The 25534-nt window shown below is 47.5% G+C and overlaps 7 protein-coding genes across 7 annotated transcripts; 5 read left to right on the top strand and 2 right to left on the bottom strand.

Annotated features, from left to right (window-relative positions):
- Window positions 1-1087: 1087 nt before the first annotated feature.
- E1B28_005132 (uncharacterized protein) lies at window positions 1088-1932 on the top strand. The gene is made up of 3 exons (XM_043149676.1): window positions 1088-1291; window positions 1349-1567; window positions 1630-1932. Exons 1-3 carry the CDS (start codon window positions 1114-1116, stop codon window positions 1902-1904), a joined length of 672 nt encoding a protein of 223 aa, XP_043014283.1. The 5' UTR covers window positions 1088-1113; the 3' UTR covers window positions 1905-1932.
- A 2966-nt stretch (window positions 1933-4898) lies between these two features.
- Window positions 4899-5544, top strand: E1B28_005131 (uncharacterized protein; the record flags this gene model as incomplete). Its single annotated transcript, XM_043149675.1, has 3 exons — window positions 4899-5016; window positions 5070-5176; window positions 5227-5544. 3 exons carry the CDS (start codon window positions 4899-4901, stop codon window positions 5542-5544), a joined length of 543 nt encoding a protein of 180 aa, XP_043014282.1.
- A 263-nt stretch (window positions 5545-5807) lies between these two features.
- Window positions 5808-7213, top strand: E1B28_005130 (uncharacterized protein; the record flags this gene model as incomplete). Its single annotated transcript, XM_043149674.1, has 6 exons — window positions 5808-6131; window positions 6179-6372; window positions 6426-6628; window positions 6694-6789; window positions 6854-6929; window positions 6982-7213. 6 exons carry the CDS (start codon window positions 5808-5810, stop codon window positions 7211-7213), a joined length of 1125 nt encoding a protein of 374 aa, XP_043014281.1.
- Window positions 7214-8979: 1766 nt separating this feature from the next.
- On the top strand, window positions 8980-10637 carry E1B28_005129 (uncharacterized protein). The gene is made up of 2 exons (XM_043149673.1): window positions 8980-10203; window positions 10274-10637. Exons 1-2 carry the CDS (start codon window positions 9473-9475, stop codon window positions 10497-10499), a joined length of 957 nt encoding a protein of 318 aa, XP_043014280.1. The 5' UTR covers window positions 8980-9472; the 3' UTR covers window positions 10500-10637.
- Window positions 10638-10936: 299 nt separating this feature from the next.
- On the bottom strand, window positions 10937-11926 carry E1B28_005128 (uncharacterized protein; the record flags this gene model as incomplete). The annotated part of the gene is made up of 3 exons (XM_043149672.1): window positions 10937-11490; window positions 11548-11619; window positions 11683-11926. 3 exons carry the CDS (start codon window positions 11924-11926, stop codon window positions 10937-10939), a joined length of 870 nt encoding a protein of 289 aa, XP_043014279.1.
- Window positions 11927-12408: 482 nt separating this feature from the next.
- E1B28_005127 (uncharacterized protein) lies at window positions 12409-13780 on the top strand (the record flags this gene model as incomplete). The annotated part of the gene is made up of 5 exons (XM_043149671.1): window positions 12409-12568; window positions 12633-12913; window positions 12964-13042; window positions 13108-13430; window positions 13502-13780. The coding sequence occupies 5 exons, from the start codon at window positions 12409-12411 to the stop codon at window positions 13778-13780; spliced, it is 1122 nt and encodes a 373-aa protein (XP_043014278.1).
- A 9758-nt stretch (window positions 13781-23538) lies between these two features.
- E1B28_005126 (uncharacterized protein) lies at window positions 23539-25396 on the bottom strand (the record flags this gene model as incomplete). The annotated part of the gene is made up of 4 exons (XM_043149670.1): window positions 23539-24042; window positions 24103-24182; window positions 24245-25246; window positions 25297-25396. The coding sequence occupies 4 exons, from the start codon at window positions 25394-25396 to the stop codon at window positions 23539-23541; spliced, it is 1686 nt and encodes a 561-aa protein (XP_043014277.1).
- Window positions 25397-25534: the final 138 nt, after the last annotated feature.

Raw genomic sequence — 25534 nt, 5'->3', positions numbered from 1 at the left:
TGCTCAAGTCTTACAGCCGTCGCCCACTCAAGAGCAAGCCGTTCCTTCATGATGCAGTGTTGAACCATTGCCGCCTATGGCTTTCTCGTGGAGGTTCCGGTTCTATCCTCCGGTTGTTCGAGAAGCAGTTCCAGGTGCTCGGTGGCGAAGTATCTATCCCTCTTCTAGCGACTTCGGCCGCAGCGGTACGTCGGGTCGTAACTCGACATTTTCTTTTGCTGAGTTTTCGTAGATCCATTGTGCACTCAAGGATACATTAACGTCGGGCAAAGTCAAGGCACCCTTTAGCGAGGAACTCGCCAGGGAGGAATACCAGAAGAAAGTAGTCATGTTGACAGATATGAAAGATGGGAAGGATGGCGAGTTTTTCCACAAGATCATGCGGGAACTATATGGTTTTGCTTGGTGACATCTCCTGCCGTCGTTCTCTACTTGTTACTGACTATGTCTGCTCAGTGGTATTCCTGACATCGGCGTTGTCGAAAAGACATACGATTTCAACGATCGTGACTCGGATGAAGAGGCTAATGAAGACAAAGACAATGTAGTACACAGCCAATGGATGCCGAACGCTACAGGAAACACGGAGCTGGATGAGCTGGATGAGCTGGATGAGGAGCTGGATGAGGAGCTGGATGAGGACCCGGGGGCTGATCAATTGGCTGATGTTTGAAGGATGCTCTGGCCTGTAAAAAACGGGGCTATATAGATTTTTCTTTTTTGTCATTAACGTACCCGCCTGCTAATCAAGCACCATATTGCTTTACATGAATCGAAAGAAACCTAAGCCTGAGCTAATCCATAGTAATTGGTATTAATTTATCTTATATTCATACTAATTGGTATTAATTTGTATTATATTCATACTAATTTCTACTAATTATCTTGCTAATGTGTACTATTATTCGTACTAATCCCTGGTAATTACTTACTGATTACTGTTAATTACTGTTAATTACTATTAATTAAATTTATAACCTAGCGAATTAACGTTAATTACCATTAATTCGATTAATTTTCAATTAACATTAAATACCCTTAATTCATGTTAATTAACGTTAATTAACGTTAATTAACAAATCTGCATTTTCCTGATGATATGCACAATGCACAATGTCTAGCTTGCAAGCTTCTATGTCGACTAGTATGCCTCAAATCCTCTTGAGCAAAGGATCCCTTGCACTTCTCTTGACTTCGATCTCCTTCAGTCTTCTGGTCAACATATATGTGGGATTGGAACTCGGGTTGCGTTGGGCATCTGCGTCAGGTCCGCAGGACGTCCTGACTCCCGGTACTTCCTTCTCGGCCTTCAAAATGGCACGGCCCTAATTAATTTTTTGTATGCCAGACGAAATTCCATTCCCCGTCATGGTTCCAGAAGCTGTTCTCAAAACTGCACCATCTCTTAATTATCCAGTGTCCTCAGACGGGGATCGGAATTGGACGACCCTGGTACCACCACTCTCCTCCGGCTTCATCTACCATCCACGCACCCAACAATTTTATTCGGTCTCCCTGTATCATCAACTGCACTGTCTGAACGCTCTGAGAAAATATATCAGTCGAGGTGCCGTCGATGTTTTCCCTCCCATCCTTAGGGTTTCATTGACATTTGCATTTGGTATCAAGGACCTGAGCTTCGCCTAGATGATGAAGTGGTCACCCATACTGGTCACTGTCTCGATTATCTCCGTGAAGCTCTTCTCTGTCATAGCGATACTACCCTCGAACCGGTACACGATATTATCGTCCCCCCAGATGATCGAAAGAATACATCCCAACATACTGATAAGGTTGCCCAAGGATGGAATGTCTTGCATCGCTGTAAGGATTGGGCGGTTGTTCGCAGGTATTTGGAAGATAACTGGAGATCTTGGCCACCGGAACATCGTGATTCCAAGTAGTCTGTCTTTTCTTGTAACTCAATGCTGATAAATTGAATTGAAAAGAACTTTTTGGCAAGAAGTTATACAGAACGGCTACTGATTTATAGTACAGGAAACCAAAAACTCCATTTCCCAGTGGCTGTAAATCATGCAGACAGGACCATAGAGGGCTGGGAACTCAGTTTGAAATCAACTCCGAAGGTAAATGGCTCCTACCGAAAATTAAGGGAGTCCTATCTCGATATTGGGCGCTGGTAGGTCCCGGAGGGGTACCTTAACTCGTGTCGTTTGCTCCCTCGTCAGAACGACAAGGATGAGAACCGCGATGCTAGCAAGCATAGTGATGATTGAAAGCCCGTAGAAGAGGCGTATGTAGAAGCGAGGGATCTGAGCTGCGTGAGATTTCGTATCATCCAAGGAGTCCGCACTGTCTCGATAGTTCCCGAGCAGCTTTGCATGTACAGAGTCGCTTTCGCGAACTCCATCGTGGTCAAAGTATGTAGAGACAGCGCCAAGCAAGTGTCCCATCATTGGGGATGAAGGGAAAGAAAGTTTAGTGATCTGGTTTGGACAACCTGAGCGAGGGCCTTGTTTTTTGTTTGTTTGTTTGTATTTCGGACCGGTCTAAAACTGAAACCCATTATAATTAGCGGAGGATCATGACTCCATGAAATAATATCATCGAATACGCAGAACGCCCAAACTACAGGATGTGTGAGTCGTTAACCCATTACGGAACATCCGTTCCCAGTGCGGTTTTCATTTTCGTGGATCGTCTCCCGACATCTTGACTCTTTGGCAGGAACAGGTGCCTCGTCGCAACAAGATTGTTCCTAGTGGGCCGATGCTGTTACTTTTTTTCTGGGGTCTTCTTAAAGGTGAGGTTATGTGGCTGGTCAGATCTCGATTTGCGTGTATTCCTCTCACGTCATTTGTACGGCGCATCGGACTTGCTCCGTCGCAACAAGATTGTTATTTTGAATCTTTCATGGACTTAGCAGGATATTGAAGGGGGTAAATCTTGTCGGGAAGAATTTACATAAAATCCATAGGCACACCAGTTCCTGTTTACCCAAGCTCAATCTTCAAGTGTGCTTTAGTCTCAGTCATGAATCTTTTGAAGTTTGTCACCTTCATCTCAATCGCCGTGGCAGTTCCACTGCTCGTCGTAGGCCTCCCTACTCGTACGTTGATAATTCCAAACTTTTCTTTTCCTTCTTTTCGTCCTCATCCATCCTACCCTAGCCGCTGAGGAAGTCGATTGCCTTGGAAGACGTGACGTGAACGACAAGCGAGCTCTGGCCTTGTGCTTTAGATCTGGTGTAAGCTACTGTTCTTTTTTTCCATTTTCCATTTTGCGTTTTCCGTAAGAACGCATGATTCATGAACGCCTACCTCTTCCAGGAAACTGATTAAATCCAAGCCATACTGGCGCCTTGTTTTGCTGGAATCGGAATGTCAAATTGATTGCTTGTACGAGTTTATGCGTGTCGAATATCATAAATACCTTGTTCTATGAAATGGAATTCCTGCTACTTTCCATACTCATGAAACACTCTGCATTGTCGAAAGTGGTCCCCACGCTGTTTCTTGCAGTTCTGGCTATTCTCGTGTTTTTAGTGGTGGTACCCAAAGACGCAATCAGGCTGCCAACTACCATGACTCCCAATAACCCGGCCGTTCCACCGAGTCCAGGCGCATGCGACGCAGATCGGATTAGAGCACACAGTATGTCCTCATTCTTTTTCTGTTATTGCTTGTGGCAATCCGCTAAGGCACCGGCGCGCGAACCCAGGGGAGCTCAACCCGTCCATTGCTAAGCTTCCGGCGTTGTTCAAAGAACCCCTTCCGACGGTTTACATGTCGCTCGAAAATTCGGTTCATTTCAAGCTCGATTCCGATATCGCCGTCCAAGAGTGGGAAAACGGGACGCTTCCTCGTCGTACCACGATTTCGCTCCCTGTACATGGACCGCAGAAGACTGCAGTTTTCACAACCTCGATGTTTCATCAGATCAGGTGTTTGAACATCATACGTTCTTCAGTGATAGCCTTTCGGTCGGATAGGACGAAGCCTAGTACTCTGACTCGACATTGCATGAACTACCTTAGGCAGATGGTTTTGTGTAGGAGTGATGTGACGCTTGAGAGTGGGAGACATCCGGTAGGGCCGAGAACGGTGGTAAGCGATATAACACATGTCTGCAGGGATTGGAGTGTTGTGTGGAAGGAGACGAGTTTTCAGTAGTTGATTGACTCGATGATATGCCTGATATAAAAATTCAGAAATGAGTATCTTATTAACCAAGTAGGTGGAGATGAGAGATGTAAAACTGAAAAGATGCCAGATTTCATTCAGAAGAATGTGAGAGGCTTTGGTGATGAGTTCGATGAGGTAACACATGCTAGAAGCCAGTTTATCCTCGACAGCAGCATGAAGTCCACCTCCTCTTCATGGGAGTTCAAGGCCTCAGGGTCCATATCAAGGTCGTTATAGTACTTCCTGACATGCTCGCGGATGGTGGTCGGTAATAAGTTTAAGTTACCGAATTTAGTACTCAGTAAGTAAGCCGACAAGCCTGATTCCCACGATCTCAACTATTGTTACATGGCCAGTTCCAATCTGCATTTGTCACTCGCGTTGTTCGTCGTCGTCGATGTCGAGCATACCAATGGCCTGTGCATAACAGTGTGAGCGGCTTTTCCCACCCTATCTTTCTGACCGCAAAAGCCAGTCACCGTACTGTATTGATGGATGCCCTCTTTAGAAGTGTTGCTTCATTTCACAGGCCCCGCTACAATTCCCACTCCCTCGCCATGGTCAGATACGAGGCTCTCGACACAGAGGAGAACCTATCTCTCCTGGAACCTTCTGAAGAGGGTCCCTCGAAGCCTTCGAAGTGCACGAAACGTGTCTCTTTTCTCTACCCTCATCTGTAACCTTCGTCGTCTTTCCGCCACGGTTTTCCTGGTAATAATAGCGGTGGTGTTGGCGGTTCTCTGGCGGATTTTCATGACAGTTGAAGAACTTGAAGAAATGTCACCCGAGCCAGGAAATTCTAATGTGGGTAGTGTGTTTGACGAGAGTCGATGGGCACCGAAACATCGAGATATTCAATGGAGTACGCAAGGTGCGTGTTTGTTCGAACTATTACGATTCGTCTCCTTCTCATTCATTGACTAGGGTCTTCACAAGTGTATATATATCTCGACCAGAACGAGAGCTTCGTTGCTACAGACGTTACAAAGAATGAAACGCGGGTTCTGGCGTACTCGTACTGGTTAAAAGATGTGCGTTTTAGGCCCTTCAAGTTCGAATCTCATGTTGATTCGCATTCCAGAGTTCCGGAAATCCTCTTTTGTTCAAGGATTGGCGTTTTTCTCCCAGTATGAGATTTGTTTTGGTCAAGGCGAATGTCGCGAACGTAGGCGTCCCAGTCGACTTTACACATCCCCCGTTATTCACCAACAGGTTGAAGCGTTGGCATAGATCAAAATTCGGGAACTATTATATCTACGACTTGGCCATAAACTCGACCTTTCCCTTGACTGAGCCTACAGCTGCTCCTTCCACAATCACAGCCGTATGGGCACCCACCGAGGATTCAATTGCTTTTGTGCATAACAACGATCTTTACTATGGTTCTTATCCATTGTGAGTGGAGAGCCCCGAGCTTTAGCTGTTCCTAATAGTTTAACACTTTCTCCGTAGCGAAAGGAATGACACGAGGCGCGTCACAGCGGTTCGAATTCGATATTCAACGGCGTCGGGGATTGGATATACAGGGAGGAAGTACTCTTTGAAGATCGGGCACTATGGTGGTCACCGGATTCGCGTAAAATCGCTTTCCTCTCGTTCAACGACTCTGAAATTGAAACATACACTTTGCCTACATATACTCCGCCAGCCGATTATCAAGGAATGCGATGGCATTCTCTTGATGTCGGTTCGCTTCACTATCCTTTACCAGGCGGAAAGAATCCTGTTGTAGAAGTCCATATCATCGCTATCGACTCGCCTGATCGTGTGGTGTCTCTATCAAGGTCTACGGAGTTTTCGGTTGACTCTGTCTTGTTCGAGGTGGCTTGGACCACTTCCGATATGCTTCTCGTAAAGGAGATGAGCAGAGATGCGGTGAGAGGACAAGTGCTCATGTTTAACTGGACACAGTTGGTTCCGAGTCGACCACAGCTCGAAGGGGAAGTAGTCCGTCAAGTAGATCTCAAGCCAGGTTGGATCGAGTGTGTAAGTTAGTCTCTGTACAGTTGATCTTTGAACTCATCGATCTGTAGGAACAAACGATATTTCCTCTGCCATCGACGGTTCTAGGTCTTTCGGCATATCTGGACATTGTGGAGGACCGTGAAGGGTACAAGCATATTGCAGTATTTGAGTCTTCACGATCCTCGGAGCCCTACTTCATAACCCAAGGCAAATGGGAGGTTACGGGAAAGCTTCTTGGTGTGAACGAAGAACGTAAAACTGTGTACGTCTTCCCTGCTCGGTCTCCCAGCTAGGCTGACTGCACGACGCATGCAGTTACTTCCAGGCCGCATACCCCACGTCCATCCAGAGAAGCATACTATCAGTAAATATCATCGAAAAACAGCCTTTTCTCTCTGTAACACCGATAGCTGAAGACGGCTATTACCGGGCCGATTTTTCGCCATCTTCAGATTATCATCTGTTGAGTTACGAAGGACCAGGCATTCCGTGGCAAAAAATCATGACCGCCGATGGAGGTGAGACCTCTCGGGACAGAAAGTTTTCGTTCGATGTCTCGCAGTTCTTTCATCCCCGTTTCCAGACCGTCCCTTGTACACACCGGGAGACAATGATCATCTGAGAACCATTCAAGCAACAGAAGAGATGCATCTTCTGACGAACAGTTACGATGGTTTTGGTACGTTTGGGGTTTAATTCAGCTATACCTGGACTTATTTCTGATGTTGGGCCCTGGCCACCAGACTTCAACATCAAAGAGATACGGCCGCCGAACATGGACACCTCGGGGGAAACCAAATATCTAGTGCTATTTACCGTGTAGGTTCTGTCTAGTCGGGTTCGTTTGATTAGCGCTCACTTCCATGTCAAGTTCGGGGGCTCCGTCTAGCCAGATCGTCAATCTTATGTTTCGCAGGGATTGGAACTCGTATGTGACGCATAAACTGCGAAGTATCGTCGTAATGATGGACGGAAGGGGTACGGGATACCAAGGACGAAATCTGAGAAGCCCTGTGAAGAACCGACTTGGTCGTTGGGAAGCACGGGATGCACCACGAAACCGGGGTGATTCTGTTCAACTCCTGATATGGATGACAAAGTAACATTAGTCTGGGAGAAATAATCAGTACACAACCATGTATTTACCATTAAATCCCAACCTGAGTTTGAGTGGGCACTTATCAACAGCCTGTGCATAGATGGGCAAGATGCAATCAGTTTCTGATGAGTGTCTGAACTCAAAGCCTCAGTCTGATGATATCTGACAGTGTATGGTCAACATCAGGCCAGATTATGGCCAGATAGGGTCAGAATACCGTTATAGAGTCATGTCAATTCAGATTTTACGGCTATTTGTCACAGTCAGCCCACATTTGGCCCATATGCTGTCCAAATTTTTCGAGATAGTCAGCTTAGTGTCAGCACAGCCCAGGTTGTTGATAGTGAAACTGGCATAAATCAGTCGCAATATTTGTTAAACTTAGACCCGGACCTACCTACGTTAACCAAAGAAAAATAAAATGCTAAGTTGATATATTATCTAACAAGATTCAATGTTCAACTTGCGTTGAACTTTGCTTTCGGCGTGTTCAGGGTTCCATCCTGTGCAGGGTAACTGCAGGTACGCCAAGTTCCCCATTATTGATTTTGCTCCACCAATGCCCTACAGACGGAGTGGGTATTTGTGGATCCCACGTGGGTCCCTCTCCACAGAAGTGCATCATGCCAACAAATATGACCAAAGAATGCGCAACATATAAGTATGCCCACCACACGCATCCTGCCCACACCTCTCTCCCTCTTATGTGAGTATAACTTGACTCTTTTTTTTTCTTGACTTACTCACACTCGATGCAGAACGAAGACAATAGTGACACTCTGTGTGGTCAAGATTGGGTCAAGTAGTGATAACGAGTCGCCGTTAGTTGCGTGCCGGGTCCGTTCAAAGTTCATGTTTCTTGATTGTTTGTTATTCCTTATGTGTGTATATTTGTACTGTTCTTAATATAATATAATATAATATGTTTTATTGGAATCAGACTGCACGAGTGAGAACTGAAATGATTATATCAAATATTATATTAATTTCTAAATATGGTAGCCCAAGCCAACCCAGACTGGCGAGTATCTGATGATAATACGACATCTTGTCATCTCAGCCCATCTGGCGATGGCTGGTCCGACATCATCACACTTCACTCCACTGCTCAGTTTGGTCAACCTGACCATTCAAATATTCACTCTCAGAATGAAAGGCTATATTAGATTTGAACTTGAATTTCAGGTCCATACCAGGTAACGTCAATTTGAGAGGCACTAACGATGGCTGACGGTATCGATCAGTATATGGACATTTTGGTCCCGATTTCGTGGTGTGTCATGAATGTTGCAAGGTACGTGACATTTCATGCCAGATCGCCGTGATGTTTTAATCAACTCCCGCCAGAGCATGGTCATCACGTCGATATGTCGATTCTTCTCGTACCGGCATTTGGGGCTGGGTGAGAGTTGATTGATGATTCAACCGCGATGACAAAAATAACGGATAGAATTCAGTCCTACGGCGCCTATGTCGCACTGAAGGTCCTCGAGGCAGATGCTGGTTTCATTCCCTTGTGATGGCCGTCGCGGTGAGTACCTTTTGATGTGATGGGCTCATGATTATCTTGCTCAGACCCCAACTTCAGCCCGTGGTGAACTGGAGATTGTATGGTAAGCAAATTCGTTGCGAGCTTCCCGCTGTCCGTTCTTTTTTTAGCACTGTTTTTTTTAGATTCTGTGTTCACTGAACGATACTTGGGCCGTCTAAGTCCGAGACGTACGCCTCATCGTCAGTGCAGAATGTGTCATCATTCAGCCGCGCCCATCTCCTTTTTGTCCACGGGACCGCAGATGTGAATGTTCATTACGACCATTCGGTTCATCTGCTTCGGATGTTGGCAGATGCGGGTGTCAGTAATTTTTGGTTCAAATCGTTTCCAGATGCGTGGGTTTTCTTCCTATTCTCTTACCTCCTCCGGTGCGCCACTCAGCTTTTTTTATACAATGATTACGCAATGAGAGGTTCCTATCGGGAGCTTTTCGAGTTGATGGAGAAATTCCCACAGGAAAAGTGGGATATCGACTGTTCATAGATGGCAACTCCATGGCATCGGGGGGGGGGGGGTGTCAAAAATCAGGCTCCTTCTATGTTTTGAGTATCGAGCACTTGTACCTTGGTAGACCAAGCCGAATTCGGAGCGAAAACTCAAGATACGGCAAGTATTGCATTTGATTGATTGCTCTGCTTTCTTATAGAAACGACAAACTAACCCATCGAAAATGAAGAGTCCAGCCTCCCAGCGCTCCAGTACAATCTTCCCATGGCCTTTCGTATTCTTTCCTCCCTCATCCTCCTTTCTCTCGGGGCGGCAGTTTCCACGTCCGCTATTGTCCTCGAAGAACAACCTCTCCGTGTCGAGGGTACCCTCTCTGTTCCTTTCAAAGTCAACGGCACTGTATACAAGACATGGGTCTTCCAACACGCTAGTCCCGCCGTCTTGCCAACTGCCCGACCACTTGTCGTCCTCCACGGTGGTCCAGGGCTCACTCATGACTATATGCTCCCCTTGACGGACCTCGCAGCGTCCCGTCCTGTCGTGTTGTATGACCAAATTGGCTCTGGCAAATCCAGCCATGTGGCTAGCAATGATAGCACGTTCAACTGGGGATTGGATGTATTCCTCCAAGAGCTTGACAACGTGCTTAGTATCCTGAACATCGGTCACGACTTCGACCTACTGGGACACTCCTGGGGTGGTGTCATGGCTGCTGAATACGCCGTTCGGAGGAAAAATCCCGGGTTGAAGCATCTCGTTTTCTCGGATTCTTTACCGTCTAATGAGCTCTGGGATCAATCCGAGGGAGAGTTGTTGGCTGCGTTCCCGGAGGAGGTGCAGAGTGATCTTGCGGTTGGGTTTGATGATCCGGTGAGGTATCGAAAGGGGTTGGCAGCGTTTTTTGCGGTGCATGGGTGTACTGTGAATCCAACGCCGCAAGGGGTGAATGTGTCGTTTGATTATCTTTTTGAGGATCCTACTTCGTCAATGAGGATGTAAGTTCTCCCGTTTTCCCCCCTTCTTGTGGTTTTAGAGGATTTATGCCTGTTCTTTTGCTTACCCTAGGGGCGCTGCATTGGCTGGATGGAGCATCATCGACCGGCTGTCGCAGATTACAGTTCCAACTCTGGTATTGAACGGAGCGGCTGATATCTCTCAAGATTTCGTGAACCAACCGTATTTGGATCGTATCCCGCATGTTACGCATTACAAATTTGAAAAGTCGAGTCATACGCCCATGTGGGAGGAGAGGGATGAGTATATGCAGGTTGTTGAGCGGTTTTTGGGATGAAAAATGTGAAGATGAATACGGTGGTTTGATCGAATTGGTATTACTGTACTGGTTATTGACGCGCTTTCGCTTCTTGTCGTTCGCTGTGATTTTTCTTCTCTCTTTCTGTTGTCACTTTTTGTTTCATGTATGTGGTCCTATGAAATTGGTTCAAGTGCTGTAATCGAAAACAAGTGTTTTCTCTCCAGAAAATAACACTAGCAGTTTACTCTATTATCACAAGGCGCAAAACGGTGTACCGTTTGAATACAACCTCCGAAATGGTAATACTAAGTTAATAGGGCGTGCATAAACTACTAAGTACACAAAAGGTGCTGTTTACTAACGGGAACTTTCAGAAACCAAGTTTGCAGAAAACGGCCGTGATAAGCTGGTGAAAAGATCAAATTGAATTTCAGATTCAAACTACTTATGTATGTATGCAAGTACACAAGATGTCAATTATTTACTTGGCCATGATGGTGGTGATCATGGCTATGCTGAGGCTTGGTGCTATTGCTATCTGTGGCATGGGCATGTCGATGAGGACTCGGACTCGCTGCCGCATTATTGACATTGACAAGCGTTCCCCCCTCACTAACCTCGTACACATCGTCCTTGCGCCACTCATCGTAATTATTTTCAGCCCAAGCCCTTACCTGCGCCCAATCACGGCACACATGGGTAGTACCCTCGCCGTACACAGCCTGTGTCTGTCCGCCATTGACGGTATCAGCAGGTCTCGCGGGCTCGAGTGCGACGTCCGCGTGGCAAAGGAGGAGCTGTCGAAGGTAAGATAGGCAGTGGACAGCGTGGTCCAGGTGATGTTGGGAGACGTTTCCGGATGCGGCGTTGACAGTTAGGCGGCGGAAACTGTTTAGGCAGTGGAGTTGGTGGTACATTGAGATTGCAAAGAATACGTGGCCGGAGGAATCCTCCGGATCGGTGGAGGGGAGACGAACGAATCCGTGACCCTTGGGAAAGAGCGACGACCAGTCGAGCTCATTGTGGACTGCCAGAGGTTTAGTGTGAGCAAGCGTGAAGAAATATAGAAACCAGTCGGACCTACGATCGTAACGATCGGACTCTTCGACTGTCAACGATGCATAGTGGACGTTGGCGGGGAGAAACAGTACGCTGTCTAGAAACAGAATTAAATGGTTAGCTTCAGAATGTTGCAGAACGGTCGCGAGATATCATTGACCATCTTTGATTTGAACAGCGATGGGGGTTGGCTTGCCCCGCAGTGTCCAGAGGGTCGAGAGGTTGGAGCAAAGGGAGACGAACAGTGTCAGAAGAACAGCGTAGATTGTTCCCTTAGAGACGGTGTAGGAAGGACGCGACATTGGAGCTTGGGGGGAGTCCAAGAGCAAATCCCAAAGCCTAAGTTCAGTACTAGTAGTACTTGGTCGGGTTGGTTCAGTAGCAGCACCGGCTGGGGCAATCATAGATGGTCTCGCGAACCCTTCGGCGGACCTAGAATTTGCACCCTGAATCAGTGCTTGAATGATAGTACCTTGTAATCATTTGGGTTTAAAGTTCGAGGAAACGACTCATGAGAACTTGCGATCACAGGCTACCGAGAATTTGCAGCCGGGATCGGGTCAGAGTAGGTCCGTCTTGGATCATCAAAAATCACATCAATCGCAGCGCCGTACAGCCCTCAGTTCTCGTCAGAAATTCGGACGGGAGGACGTGAACAAACCACCGTGCGGCGGGCCTAAGTTTACGAATTGTTTGATTGCTCCAGTGATGCCTCACTGCTGTGGACTTCTCCCGCGAGTCTTGTCAGGATGTCCAGGTGCCAGAGGTCTGATTTCGGCGCCTTGAAAGTTCCTCCGATTCGGTTTCAATCTTAGGGTTTAATTTGTAGTAGTTAAAAGTTGGCCAAGTTGAGCAGAAAACTCTTCAGAGTTCCCCAGCAATAGCAATGTCAGACACCGGAGGGAATAACACTACGACTCCTACTACTAGCGGGCCACCAGTTCCAGGCCCCGAGACCGGCTATTACGGCCCTCAAGAACCTCCCGAGCTCATCTGGCTAGAGAATGCAAGTTTCGCCGGTAACATCATGGGCGGCATCTGCTATGGTAGGTCATTCAGTGACCGTCGTCCAAGTCGATCCACACTCACTCGACATCCTTTTCCTCTTAGGCATGACCTTTGTCCTCTTCTTCCAATGTGTCTTTGCGATTATCAACTCTTCCAACAAGGGCACGAGAAAACCGATGCTTCTCTATGTCATCTTCATGTTCGCCCTTGGCACCATCTTTACCGCAGGAAATTTGAATCTGCAACAACGTAGCTATATCGATTTTCGCAACTTCCCTGGTGGGGGTCCGCTCGGATATGCCCTGTCTCAATATTCAACGTGGCGCGCGATCATGCCTAATGCCATCTACACTATAACCAACTGGTTCGCAGATGGTCTTTTGGTAGGGCCCCACGGAACTTCAAGCGTTGTTGTTCTAAATGTTTTCGACAGATGTATCGATGCTATGTCATCTACAACATGCAGAAGTGGGTCCTCATCATGCCCGGGATCATGTTCGGTGGTTCTATCTGTAAGTGGGAAATTAGAGAAAAATCGAGTTCAATCGGCCACAACTTGCTGACTTGCTGAAAAAAGCGACGGGAGTACTCACACTATACAAGTCCTCTCGCCCCGGCTCGAACCTCTGGGCGGGCATCACCGTCAACTTCGGTCTACCCTACTTCGTCCTCTCCGTGGCGCTCAACGTCATGTTGACCCTCATCATCTCATTCCGTCTACTCTGGCACAGTCGCAAATACAACCTATCCACATCGTCCAGCGGGTTCTACAAGAGGATCGTTTCAATGCTTGTGGAGAGCTGTGCACTGTATTCGTTGTTCTCTATTCTGTTCATTGGGACGTACGCTGCGGGGAACTATGCGTCGGATTTGTTCTTGCCGATTTTATCTCAAGTCCAGGTATGTTTTGGAACTCGAACCACGGTCAAAAAATAAATAAATTCTTACCCATCCCCTCCCCCCACTGGCAGATCATAGCTCCCTTCCTCATCGTTATCCGCGTAGCCAACCGAAGATCCGCAACAGACAATATAGAAGGTAGTAGTAGCGGCTCGGGATCAGGCTACAGAGGCGGGAACAACATCGTTACAGGTGAAATACAATTCAAAGCGACTCAGCTTTCGAGTTTCCACACGCGATCCCATGCCAGTGGACACACCACAGCTCCGAGCTCCAACACTCAGATTGCTATGGATGACTTGAGTAACAGTTTTGGTGATAAGAAGATGCATAGTGTTGGTGGTGTGTGATAATTAACAAACGAGGAGACCATGTAACTTCTTTAAAATGTTCCCCACAAAATCTTGCCGCGCCTGTTCCGAGTCCGAGGTATGAGGATACACACCGGAATTACCAAAAAATAACCTCGACTTATTTGTCAATTGATTGTAGCTAAATCAGGTAATAAATACATATAATCGAAAGGTTATTTAATACATGCTGAATAAGTTCGCTCGAATTGTTAATTAATATCTACCAAATCAGGACTAGTTTCAGGTCGCCCGAAAGGAAAAATGATTGATGAAATATCGATTTTGCGGAAAAATGATCTGATTATGTGGAAATCAGTGCCCATTTCAGGTAGACTGAATATACTAATATCGGTCATCCCGAAAGCTATACTGATTGCGGGAACATCGGCTCGGCTGATAACCGCTCTGAAAGGGAGAAAATCAGCCGGGCTTTCCCTCAAGCTGAAAGTGTAACTGATTTTCTCCCTTTCGGCTCAGTTGATTGGCCGCTCCGGCATTTGCGCCCTGACGCAACAGCGTCACAATAGCGTGACCGTTCGCACGCGGTTACGACTGTGACACGATATCGGACAAACGGCGGACTACAGGCTGGTAGTTTGAATGACGATGCAATGAAAGTAAGCAGGATGGCAGCGTCAGTGGTGGATAGATAGAGCGATAAAATCACTGAATGTAAGTAGCAGCTAGTGATGTTGAAGGTCGGGCTCGAGCCCTTGGACCCGGCCTGACCTGACCAGGGCTTTGAAAGCCCAGCCCGACCCTTTGAGAAGGGCTCATTGGGGTCAGGGCTCGGGCTTGGAGTTCTGAAAGCCCTGACCCCGGCTCAAGGCCCAGGGCTTCATCACATGATTACTTACCATAATAAGACGCTGACGCGTACCTCCACCACCGTCGCTGACAGCCGTTTTTGTTGTCAACAGGTGTGAATGTGCATCTGCTATAGCAATAGCTCTCTGAGGTATGTATTCACGATAATTGTGGCAATTTTTAGTAGACTGACCTCTTGGGACAGAAAGAAATTCACGAATTTACAAGCTTGAAATTGAACTGAGAGGCGGAGAGACACCGAGAGGTTGTCATATGGGTAGCAATAGTTGAAATATAGGTGTGTTGACTTATTCTTGCACTATTTTTTACCTGAACTTTTTTTGTTTAATAAGCCCTGGCTCAGGCCTGACCTGACCCCGGGCTTAGGGCTTTCAAGGGCTAGGGCGGGGGCTCAAGGTTTAGTGAGCCCCGACCCTCAGAAACCCGACCTGACCCCAGGGTTTTGAGCCCGACCCGGCCCTCAACAACACTAGCAGCAGCGACATCATCGTTGCGCGAGAACTAATGACATAATCAAATTGGGTCATCTTACCTCCCTTCCTGGTACCTACCCCCTTTCCCTGCTCTTCCCCACTCCTTCTTCACTTCCTAAGCTACCTCCATCCCTGTTACTGGTGGTGAGGCTATTGGTGAGCGTTAGTAACACTCCAGCCATTTGAATATCAGATTTACCTGAAATTTCAGCATAATATCGTCCAACCGCGACCGTAGGACCCAGACTGTTGAGAAAAGAAGATAGAAAGCGTAAGCAACGGTTTTGAGCGTCCAAGGTGCGTTTGACTACTGTTTCAAACTGCTTCCGCATACTCACCCCGCCGGCTTTTATGCAAATAGTAGCTCCCCAGTCGACCCAAGACTTGCAACAACTCCGACTTGCATTCGACACCTTACTGAACACCCTCCAGACCCAAAATCACCTTCCTGGCGATCGTCCTTCGACCCTCCAGCTCTTCTGTGTTCAGGCGACCCACGGGCTTCAGCGAACCAACCGTATCGGCCAACTCACCTCGTCCCTATTGAAGCCTGCTGAACGTGCTGTAGAGGTTGAAGCTCGGCCTTCGATGTCTGGCGCATACTCCTGAATAATCGAACAAAAAACGGCCACAACAACTCTCCCCATGCCTGCGACCATGTCTACCCCTTTAGACACTGAGGAGGACAAGTCCGAACCACTACATCCCTGTCTTGCATCGCCTTACTGATGTCCGCGTTCCGTCGTTGAGTCAGATCCATATGTTGTGGAGGCCATCTCGGAGTATGTCAAGCTTACGGATGAAGGTATCGGCCTCTTTGCTTTCTCATTTGGCTCTAACTCACCCTTCAGCAGGACAGAGGATCGAATGGAAGTTAAGAATAACGTTGGAGAAATCGCTTTCCCCCGTCGAAATGCCTGGAAGCATTTACACATTTCGGATCGAGGGCGATTTGCCACTTCTCGCAGAAGGCACCGCAATATACAAGGTCGGCCGTACCCTTGACTACGAACGGTGAATGGTTCAATGGAACGCGCAATGCCCTTCACAAACCCATAGCTGGTACGAGCCGGTATGGGTGGAACATTGCCATCGAACAGGTGAGTAGATCCTTGCATTGCTCGTTTTCGAAACTCAAGAGCCTGCCGATATGCTAGAGCGTTTGGTTCACCTTGAGCTTAGCAAGATCTGCGTTGAGCGTCCGCGAGAGCGGTGTCTGGATTGCAAGAGGCGTCATTGCGAAATTTTTCAGCTGGCTCAGATAGAAGGGATCGATTCTTACAGTGCGGTGATCTTGCCAATCATCAATAGAATGGCCGCCAAGGCTGGCGAATGTCCTAAACGCTCGTTTTCTTGATATAGGGTAATTTCTTGACTTGTTGTAGTTTAGTTAATGTTTGCTGTATGTAATAAAAACCGCAACTTACTACAATTCGTAAACCAGTCCTCTCACAAGCTCAATTTGAGGGATAACTCGTGGTCAAGCATCGACTCATGACTAGGTGGTTGCCAGGTCGATGAGTAATTAGCAACCATGAAGTTCCAGTTTCTTGGCCTCCCCTATACACGACAGGCGATAGAACAGGCTGGGCAATTGGGAGCCTGACAATGACAAGCATGCTTCGTAAGCATGATGTCAATTTCACCACTGGGGTTGTGAGGCATGTACCCCGATGTTCCATCATCCGCTACTGTTATATCCGATACTGCTCTTTGAAGTATCGATGGAATGACTGCCTGGTTCGTCCCTGGATGTTTGCCCCACAGGAGTCAAGTTTTTCTCCTAATGAACTTGAGTACCCCACACAAGATTCCGATGAATGACATTCAAAAGCTCAAGATACCATGTCATTGGCATTGCTTATGACACCACCTGGGCAACAACTCATGCCATGCTCCACGTAGGCTCAAGTTTGCCATGCGAACGATAAACAGGCTTCCCATTTTGGATTTCATCTTTCCACTCGATAGTGCCAAAACATGTAACAGCCTTTGTGTTTCGTGTGATCGAGGACACTTGGTCTTTCCAGACACGTGCCCGGTTCAAAGCTGCATGGAGAAGGTTTAGTTTACAAAACCTATAAACCCTGGATGAATGATACCGACTCGACATTAATGTCCAATCCCTTAGGGGCGAGAGCTTCCGCTATAGCCAACAACAGAATGGGCCCTGTGTAAAGCGTGGGTTAAGCAGAAGGGCTTCGCGGAGGAAACAACAGATGGAATTCACTATTTCCTTCAATGATTGACAGCCCATCGCCTACGGTCCAAAAATCAGCCCAAGGCATTAAGAGCATGCTATGAGAAAACGGACTGTGTGTATAGAGCACAATTGTATCATTCGTATTTCCTTTTCCTTTCAAATGACCGATGATCGTTGAAGAATTCGCCCATTGAGTACGACAGTTGCGCTCACGACTTGGCCAGATTGCACGAGTTTTCGAATGAGTTCACCGGTGGAGTTACCCACGTAGAGCGTAGGAACTTATATTCTGATCGGTAAAAAGCGATATGCAGGCCTTTACTGGGCCAGACCAGAGGAATACGACGAGATGGACTCTAAAGGAATCGAGGTAAGTGAGGCTTATGTGCCGATTTGGACGTTGCTGAACTTTCGACAGACAGTGCGGCGAGACGGGAAGTACACCTTTTCGAACTCCAGCTTGATTGGTTTCACAAATTTCATGGTGACCAAGTCAGCAGCCTGGCTACCTACACTTGGCAATTAGTATGGATGAAGGATTTAGAAGAATAGATCAGTACCTAGCTTCATGACGATCTCCATATCTTTGGGCTCAAATCGGACCATCACTGAGTCGGTGTCATCATAAATAATGGTCACGCCATGGGTGGGTCCATTAGCTGCACTGTATTCTCCTCTACTTCCTGTTACTTGTGTCAAAAATGTGCTACAACCCTTGATACCATCACTACTCACTGTTTTCGTTCTCTCAACCATCTGTCTACCATATGCGGTAACGCTCGACGAAATTGGGAAAAACCCAGTGAAACCGTAGACAGAGTTAGCACTAATCTGTTTATGGGAAGTGAATCAAAGGTTTCGTCCAGCTTGAGTGTGAAACTAACCTTACGTCTTGACGTCCGTCCAGAACTGCCCGCTTGAAGGATCAGTTCCCTTTGTCAGATCGGCTGTGGCCCGCTTCCGTGCTAAGATCAAATTCTCGAGAATAGCAGGGAGTACATCAGTTGGGAACGCCAGCAGCAACAAAGACAGGATGGTATTTCGATTAAAGCTCAAGTGACTACATACAAGATATCTAGTAGAGTGAGGAGGATACTAAAGATCAATCTCGTGAAAGATTGAGGAAGACAGACCTCCCTTTTGAATAGTCGAAGCGAGCGGCATGGGCAACAATATCATCCAGCCCGATGGTATGTTTGAAGCTTTCTAACTCGGACGAGTAACTTCTGGCGTTCAAGTGTGGATAGCGAACAAAAGGGTCATAAATAGCTTTTGACAGCGACTGATACGGTCGGACATGGACCTTAACAGTCTGACCGCCACCTGGTTGAGGGATGTTTTCGATACATTGAATCTGTCCGGCCAATTGAGAAACCGTGATGGAGGAACCTGATGGAGGCCAGTAGAAAATGCTGGCGTTGCCTTCGTGTGTCTTATGAGGAGAGAAGTTAACGCCATGGTAGTTAGCATATGAACGGTGCGAGCTTTTCATCTCACGCAGAGGTTGCGGTTCGCGAGTTCCGTTTGCTGGTATGAAACACTTGTCGAATAGTCGCTTCAATTGTCTAATAGCTTCAGGGCAATCAGCACGACAAAGCCAATGGCGGATGTTTGCTGTACGAGCCATGGTTTTCAATATCGTGAACTCGGCAACACCTGCAGTCAGAGAAAGTGAGTCCATTGGCTAGCGCAAGAACCTTTTGACACTCACCACCAATATGATCGTTCGTATTGACTTTCTGCAACGTTCCAACCAATCGTTCAAAAGGGAAACACCACCATGAGCTGATGGGACCGAACAACAACAAAAAATCAGGGATATGGCCAGCGACGTGGATATTGGTCTGCAATTCAGCGTCATAAGTATGGGGATGTATAGTTCTCAAGTCTCGAACCCAGTTGTTCAAATACTGATGTAAGTCTGTAGCACGAGAAACAGACGTGGTATGTCTGCAGCAGATGATCGTTGCTTGGAAGAGGGCCATTGTATGGTCAAGAACCTGTAAGAGACGGCCAGCGTCAGTATCATCACAAGGAGGCACGCATCCATCATCGTCACCCCAAAGGATGATAAGGGCGATCGGGAGATATACAGAGCTGAGCGTACGCCATTCATCTGCCTTGATACTTCCTGCTTTCACTTCTCTGTAGTTCTTTGGTACAGAATTCAGCCATGCAGGGGTGACAGTTGCTCGTAACACATGCTGAATGTGTGCAAGAGTCTTGGGAGTGCCTGTCCTCGTGAGCCGTGTCTCCCACTTCCAAGGCTGATTTAATCGCTGAGTAGGAACACATTAGAAAGGAGTTGCATGTATAGAAGGCAAAACTCACCCAATCGAGTAGCAACGCAATGAAATGAGATTTTTGGGTGGGTGTCCCTGAAGGAAACCTCGTAGCTTTTTGTTCCTTAGAGGTTGATTTTTCTTGTGCACACTTCAAGAAAAGGCTCTTGATTTCCCTGTCCACAACCGATATATCTTTGGGTAAGTTGAGTGTGTGCACCACATAGCTCAAGGCTTTCAGTGGAGCCTGAGTGTCTAGCCGTTTCCAGACCTGCTCTAATGTCGTCGAATGGTCCCCTTCCAACGGTAAAGAGAGCATGCAGTGTATCCTGGCGACTGACGGAATCTGTTTCTCTTTCAACTTGGGTGCGGTGGGGTCAGCGTTGTTGACATAAGTGACCCACGGCCACTCATAGGCAATCTTGAAACTATCAATATTGACTTCAGGAGCTGCTGCATCCAAACGGAGAACATGACGACAATGATAATGCACCAATCCCTCGAGGACGGCATGCATAGCATCGACAATGAGCATTCGAGTAGGGTCCCAATATTCAAGCAGCCAGAAGGACGACCACCGAACGCCGTGGTCTTTGAAAACATCTTCTTGTTCCTTGGTACTCTGCGCGTCTTTCCAAACTACGGCCCATCGACGAAGCTCCACCACATCCCGTGGTATCCACTTCGACTGGTCAGTGTTAAAGACCTGATCCCTTCCTTGTAGCTGGCAAACGCTGCATATCAAACTAGACGCAGGTCCTTGCAGACCAGAAACTTTACGAGCAGCAGGCAAGTCATTGACGGATATAAAGATGCCGGCCTCGATGTCTACGCCAGACCCTAGCGACTCTGGGGCGGCTGTCCTTGACACTCGAATGCCTGGCTTCCAAGCCGTGACGAACTGCTCAATTACACGATGAACATAAAAGTCGATGGTGTCATAGGACGGTTCTACAGGGCCTGGAATGATGGTCATAAACAGAAATTCGGGAAGGTAATGGATAGATGGGTCGAGCGCGAGATTGGCACAGGATATAACACCGATCGATTCATGGGCCCCACGAGCTGTAACTCCGTTGACGTTGAGAAAGTCAACGTGAATAGAGAAGCCTAAATGGATTTTATTTCCTCGATCGACGAAGAGTTTACTGTCAGGTCTTTTGAAGCCTTGAGCAAATTCTGCATCAAAAACGTCGTGGATGTGAGTTTGACGGTCACCACATTGTATGGCTGCCCAGGCGGTATCAGTAGCACTGATAGACTGTTCCAAGTAAGTGGAATCTGCGAGACAACGGGCAATATAATCAGGAAGTGAAGGGACGTAGTAGGGTTTGATGGGTTGCTTTCTGCCATCGGCTCTGGCTTTTAGGAGTTGAGAACCACATTTGTAGAGGCCGCTCTCCCCAACGACATCATTTTCGCAGGTTTGTGGGAGAACGTACTCGCCCTTGAAGAACGTGCCTCGTTTGTAAATGAGCAGACCGGACATGTCGCGTATAAGAGGAAGTCGCCCTCTACATCCAACATCTTAAGAGCTTCATTCAAAGAGTTGGGAGCATGTTCGAGGATCGACTTCTGGGAGGGGGTGAATGAAGCATCCCATCGACTTCCATTAGAGCCATTAGTCGACATTCCGAGCCGAACCAGTATGGACGTAACGCCAATCAAGAAATTGGTCTGAACTATGGAAAGACCGATGACCAGATTGCAGATCACGGCAAGCAGGATCATGACTTGATTGACTTGATCCATCATAGAGAGACTGTTGTCGTAAAGGTGGTCTGATTCCGTGATTAGTCAACGGGAGAAATGCGAACCAACAGATACTTACCCGCATTCACAAACAATGGTTGTCCTGACTTTGGCAGCAGGGCCTGGAGAGTGCTGATCCTAAGAATCATCTTCCTCAAAAGCTCTGATACGTCCTCGCATTCTTTCTCTACTTGGCTCCGGCTATCGACGCACCTAAGGGGGTTCTGGCATCCTCGTTGCTTGGCATTGAGAAGGAGACTGTCTGTGCAAGCCAGGCTTCCTCTTGCAAAATTGATTGCTGCATCCAGTGTCGTATGCTGAGAGTCGATGGTCAATGATGAGAAGTCATCGCCAAAAGCTTGAAGTTTGTGGTGCTTCAATTGCTTGCGTATGAGTTTCAGATCTTTTATCGCGTCTCCTTCAGTTTTCCCAGTCCTGAAGTGGGGTGAGGATGGTGATGAGGGAGGTGAAGGAGGCGAGGGAGACCGTTTTGTATGGGAATAATGGGGGGAACGACCAAACTGGCGACCAGGTTGGGATGAAGGCACCGCTTTAGGCGAATTCTTTGCCATTGCCACAGCTTCTAGCGCTTTGGCAGCAACGGTCACGTCTAGTGGTTTCAAGGAGTCGGGAAAGGAAGAGACGCTTTGCTGGTAGAAGTGGGACGAAGAAGAAAACATTCTGTTATGGGATGTGCAATCATTGGGAGAGGCGTTCAACATGGCCACAGTGAGATAGGTTTCCAAAGTGTTGTGGGCTGATCCTGTAGTTTCAGAGTGCTGAAGGGGAGTCAGCATGTGTCGAACCTCACAAACTCGATACTTACGGTGTCGTATACATTTACCCCCAAATTTTCGTCAGCCGGTGCGGGAAGAAATGCTCCAGGAATGACGTGAGGCTCTCGAAGTTGCAGGGAGTCAATTTGTCGTGTTAATGTAGCCACAGAAGGGAATGGAGGTGTAGGTTGTACCATAGTGGTCTGGGCTGGTTTTTGCAGGTTGAGAGACTCCATTTGGGTTGTCACTTCTGAGACTAGGACTGAAGCAGACTGAACTACAACTCTCAGAATGAGAACAGTATAGATGGAGCAATGACGTACCGTGTCATTCGTATGAGAACAGGACAGGTCTTCTGTACCGGTTGACGACCCAGGGAGGGCGGCGTAGGATTGCATCACTCGGTAGAGCGCCTCTAGCATGTTGGATGTAGGAGAGTTGGGAAGATTCGGTTCGGTTTTATAATGAGGAAACACTTTCAGCCCATCGGAGAAAAGGAATATAAGGTCTAGTACAAGGAGGCTTGGCTCGCTAGTGCTAGGGCTAGTCCCTCAATACAAGGTCTTCCAATACAAGGCGATTTAAAAAATGATTGGTCGAACAAAATCGAACCGATACCATACATAGTCGAGCCAAACTCGAGCCAAGTAAAAGCTTGCTTATCGTCGTTCTGACAGATAAGGTCAGCGAGGTTAAAACCACTTGAACCTCACAAACTTACTGACTGAACCAAAATCCCTCCATCGCGTCAGGAAAGAGTTTCTTGCTGATATTGCTGAATCTAAGTGGTAGAAGCTCTCAGCGCCGTTGGAGGTCTTTGAAACACATACATTAGGAAATGTCCTCAACATCAGGACCCTGGGACGGAATGAAAAATGTAGTAGAAACGGATTCTCACTACTTGAGCGTCAGACAAAACGGATTCGTTCTGACTTTACGATGCAGTCGAAATGGATTCGAACTGCATGGCGGTAGACATCGTGGGAGGAGGAATGAGGAGAAAAGTGGGTGGTTGCGTCGTTATTATAGCCTTAGGGTAGCGTCAACGTGACAACGCCCGCTTCACGTGATTTTACATTCATTGACAAAAAAAAAGGGTTGCAGCACCTTATTGTTACTGAGATATCACTGAGATACTGAGAGCGTCGGGTGGATACAAGAATAAAAAGATTGCTATACATGCGCGTCAAGATAAACTAAAATACAGCGGACAAGATGAATACAAAAACAACTAAGACGGCCGAAAAGGGATAGACGCAGAGCGACCGAATGCCTGTAGGAAAGAACTCGTGTAGTGATACGCTAACTCCCTCTCGATGTAGTCAAGCCGCGACCTAAGGTTATGGCTACCAGAGTCCTCAGGAAACCAATCCAACAGAACAGTAGGCTTCGACCCAGACCAAGTGCTCATGAGTGTATGGAGACCCTTCAAGGCCTTCATTCACTCCACGGGTTCAGTTGAATGAAGTCCTCGGTTCGCTTTCGACATTCCGCTTTCGTCCATACGATCATCCAAAGCTGCTAAGTCTTGACGGAAATTGAGTTTGTACAACTCCCATAGAATCTCTTGGGCAATCTTTTGAGGGGGCAATTTGGTTCCGTCCACAGTTCCGCCTCTCCAAATGACGGGCGCCGATGAGAACCTTTCAGGGCGAAACTCGGCTTTGCCCATTATATCCTTCAACACCTTCTGCATTTCGAGCCGTTGTTGACCAGTGCGAGTATCTGAATGAATATCTTTGTCGTCGTCAAATGTTAGCATTTGCCTCCATTGCTTCTTTGAAAATCGGTCCAGACTCGAAGATAGACGATAAATGAAAATATTCCTGAGTTTGAGCCAGTTACGGAAAAGTGTTACAGTGACCGTTTCATTCCCCGAGGTGATGAAGAGATCGGGAGGTGGAAGAGCATAACCTCGATTTGCACCCTCTGGTGCTGGGAGTGACTGATTATGACCAGAAAGGTGTTCCAATGAAGCCTTTCAGGCTTCGATGGCCGGTGGCACGAGAGGGCTGGAGGGTATGATGAACGTGTTGTGGGTAATATTTTGGGGGTGCTTCCCGTTAGCTGCTTTACCTTTAGGGTCTGCACAAGAATATACTGAGTGGTGGGTACGAATTAAAAAAAATTAGATATGGGCAGCTTACAAGGAGTGGGTCGTCCACGAGACGCTTGGAACAATCGACGTATTGGCATAGATGGAGTGAGGGGCAAGCTTGCTCTCTGAATTGACGTTGAGCTTCGTGGTTGTGTGGTTCCCAATACAGAGGGGTACTCGAAAAGCGCGGATACATAGTTGGCCATTGTGATGTATCTTTCGGGGTTTCGCGCAAGCCCAGTAAAGACCACACAATGAGATGGGGTTGCATCGGCCATGTCGACGATGAAACCGGTGTGGAGCTGAATGGAACCATCTGCAAGTGGCAGGATGAAGTCTTCCAATCGGTCGACCCTGGCCTCACCAGCACGCGAGAGAGGGCGAACATAGTATACTGGTATGTGGCTCTGGAAGAGGTTCTCCAGATCGTCGAGATTGTCGGTAAAAGCACCCATCAGATTCTCGTCTGCCAACACTGTATGTTCCTGACCAAGCTCCCTCGCCATTCCAAACTTCGCCCGATATTTGGTCACCCATCTGCTGCGTGCATCAAGCTCCAGAAGATGACGCTGAGAGCATCTAAATCGAAGAAAAACCTCCTCCTTCGGTGCAGCTAGTTGCAAACAATCCAATAATCGGCGGAGCTGTTCCAAGTTGTTCTTCATATAATAATCTTCTTGATGATTTGCTGGAAGATCTTTGACGACTGTCTCGGCCAACTTCACCAGGTGTGAACGTGTCCTTGTGTCGAAGACTCCAAAACCAGCACAAAAAGTATCGTCACTGGGCTTGAAGTCGTTTTCGCTGGGTACGAGCCAAGCAATGGTGAATGGGCCCGTGAGCGAGGGGACACGGACGACTGCTAGGTGGGCAGCTGCATGAACGAATGGTTGAGGAAATAGGATAGGGTCGTCGTGGCCAAAGTGTCTGTCCTTTCTCATCCGGACACGACATTCGTTCAGTGGGGGGTGGTAGAGCACTTTCGTGTTTGGTGAAGTGACCAAAACTTCTCCAATGTGGTTTCCACAAAGACCGTCAAAGGATTTCAAGGCTATACGACCATGTAAGCATTCAAAGAGAAACGAGCGGCCAAATACGCACGCTTATCAGGTCTCGCAAACGTCGTCAATACTTCTGGGTTCCGGGTGATTTCCTGCAGGGAAAACAAAGGTTTCGGGGGAGGATTCATCGGTAGCAGCATGGAGAACTGGAAGCGGGACAGGATGTTAGGCTAAAATAGAGACATTCAAGCAGATTCAGCGAGATCCTAAGCTCAACATTAGCAGAAAAGGCGAACCTGGCTGGGGTGACGATCAAATTGTGAGTGTTGAGTTGGTGG

Source organism: Marasmius oreades, chromosome 2 (assembly GCF_018924745.1).
Source record: "Marasmius oreades isolate 03SP1 chromosome 2, whole genome shotgun sequence".
Lineage (NCBI taxonomy): Eukaryota > Fungi > Basidiomycota > Agaricomycetes > Agaricales > Marasmiaceae > Marasmius > Marasmius oreades.
The sequence above is the reverse complement of the archived record's forward strand: the minus strand, read 5'-3'. Positions and strand labels throughout refer to the sequence as shown.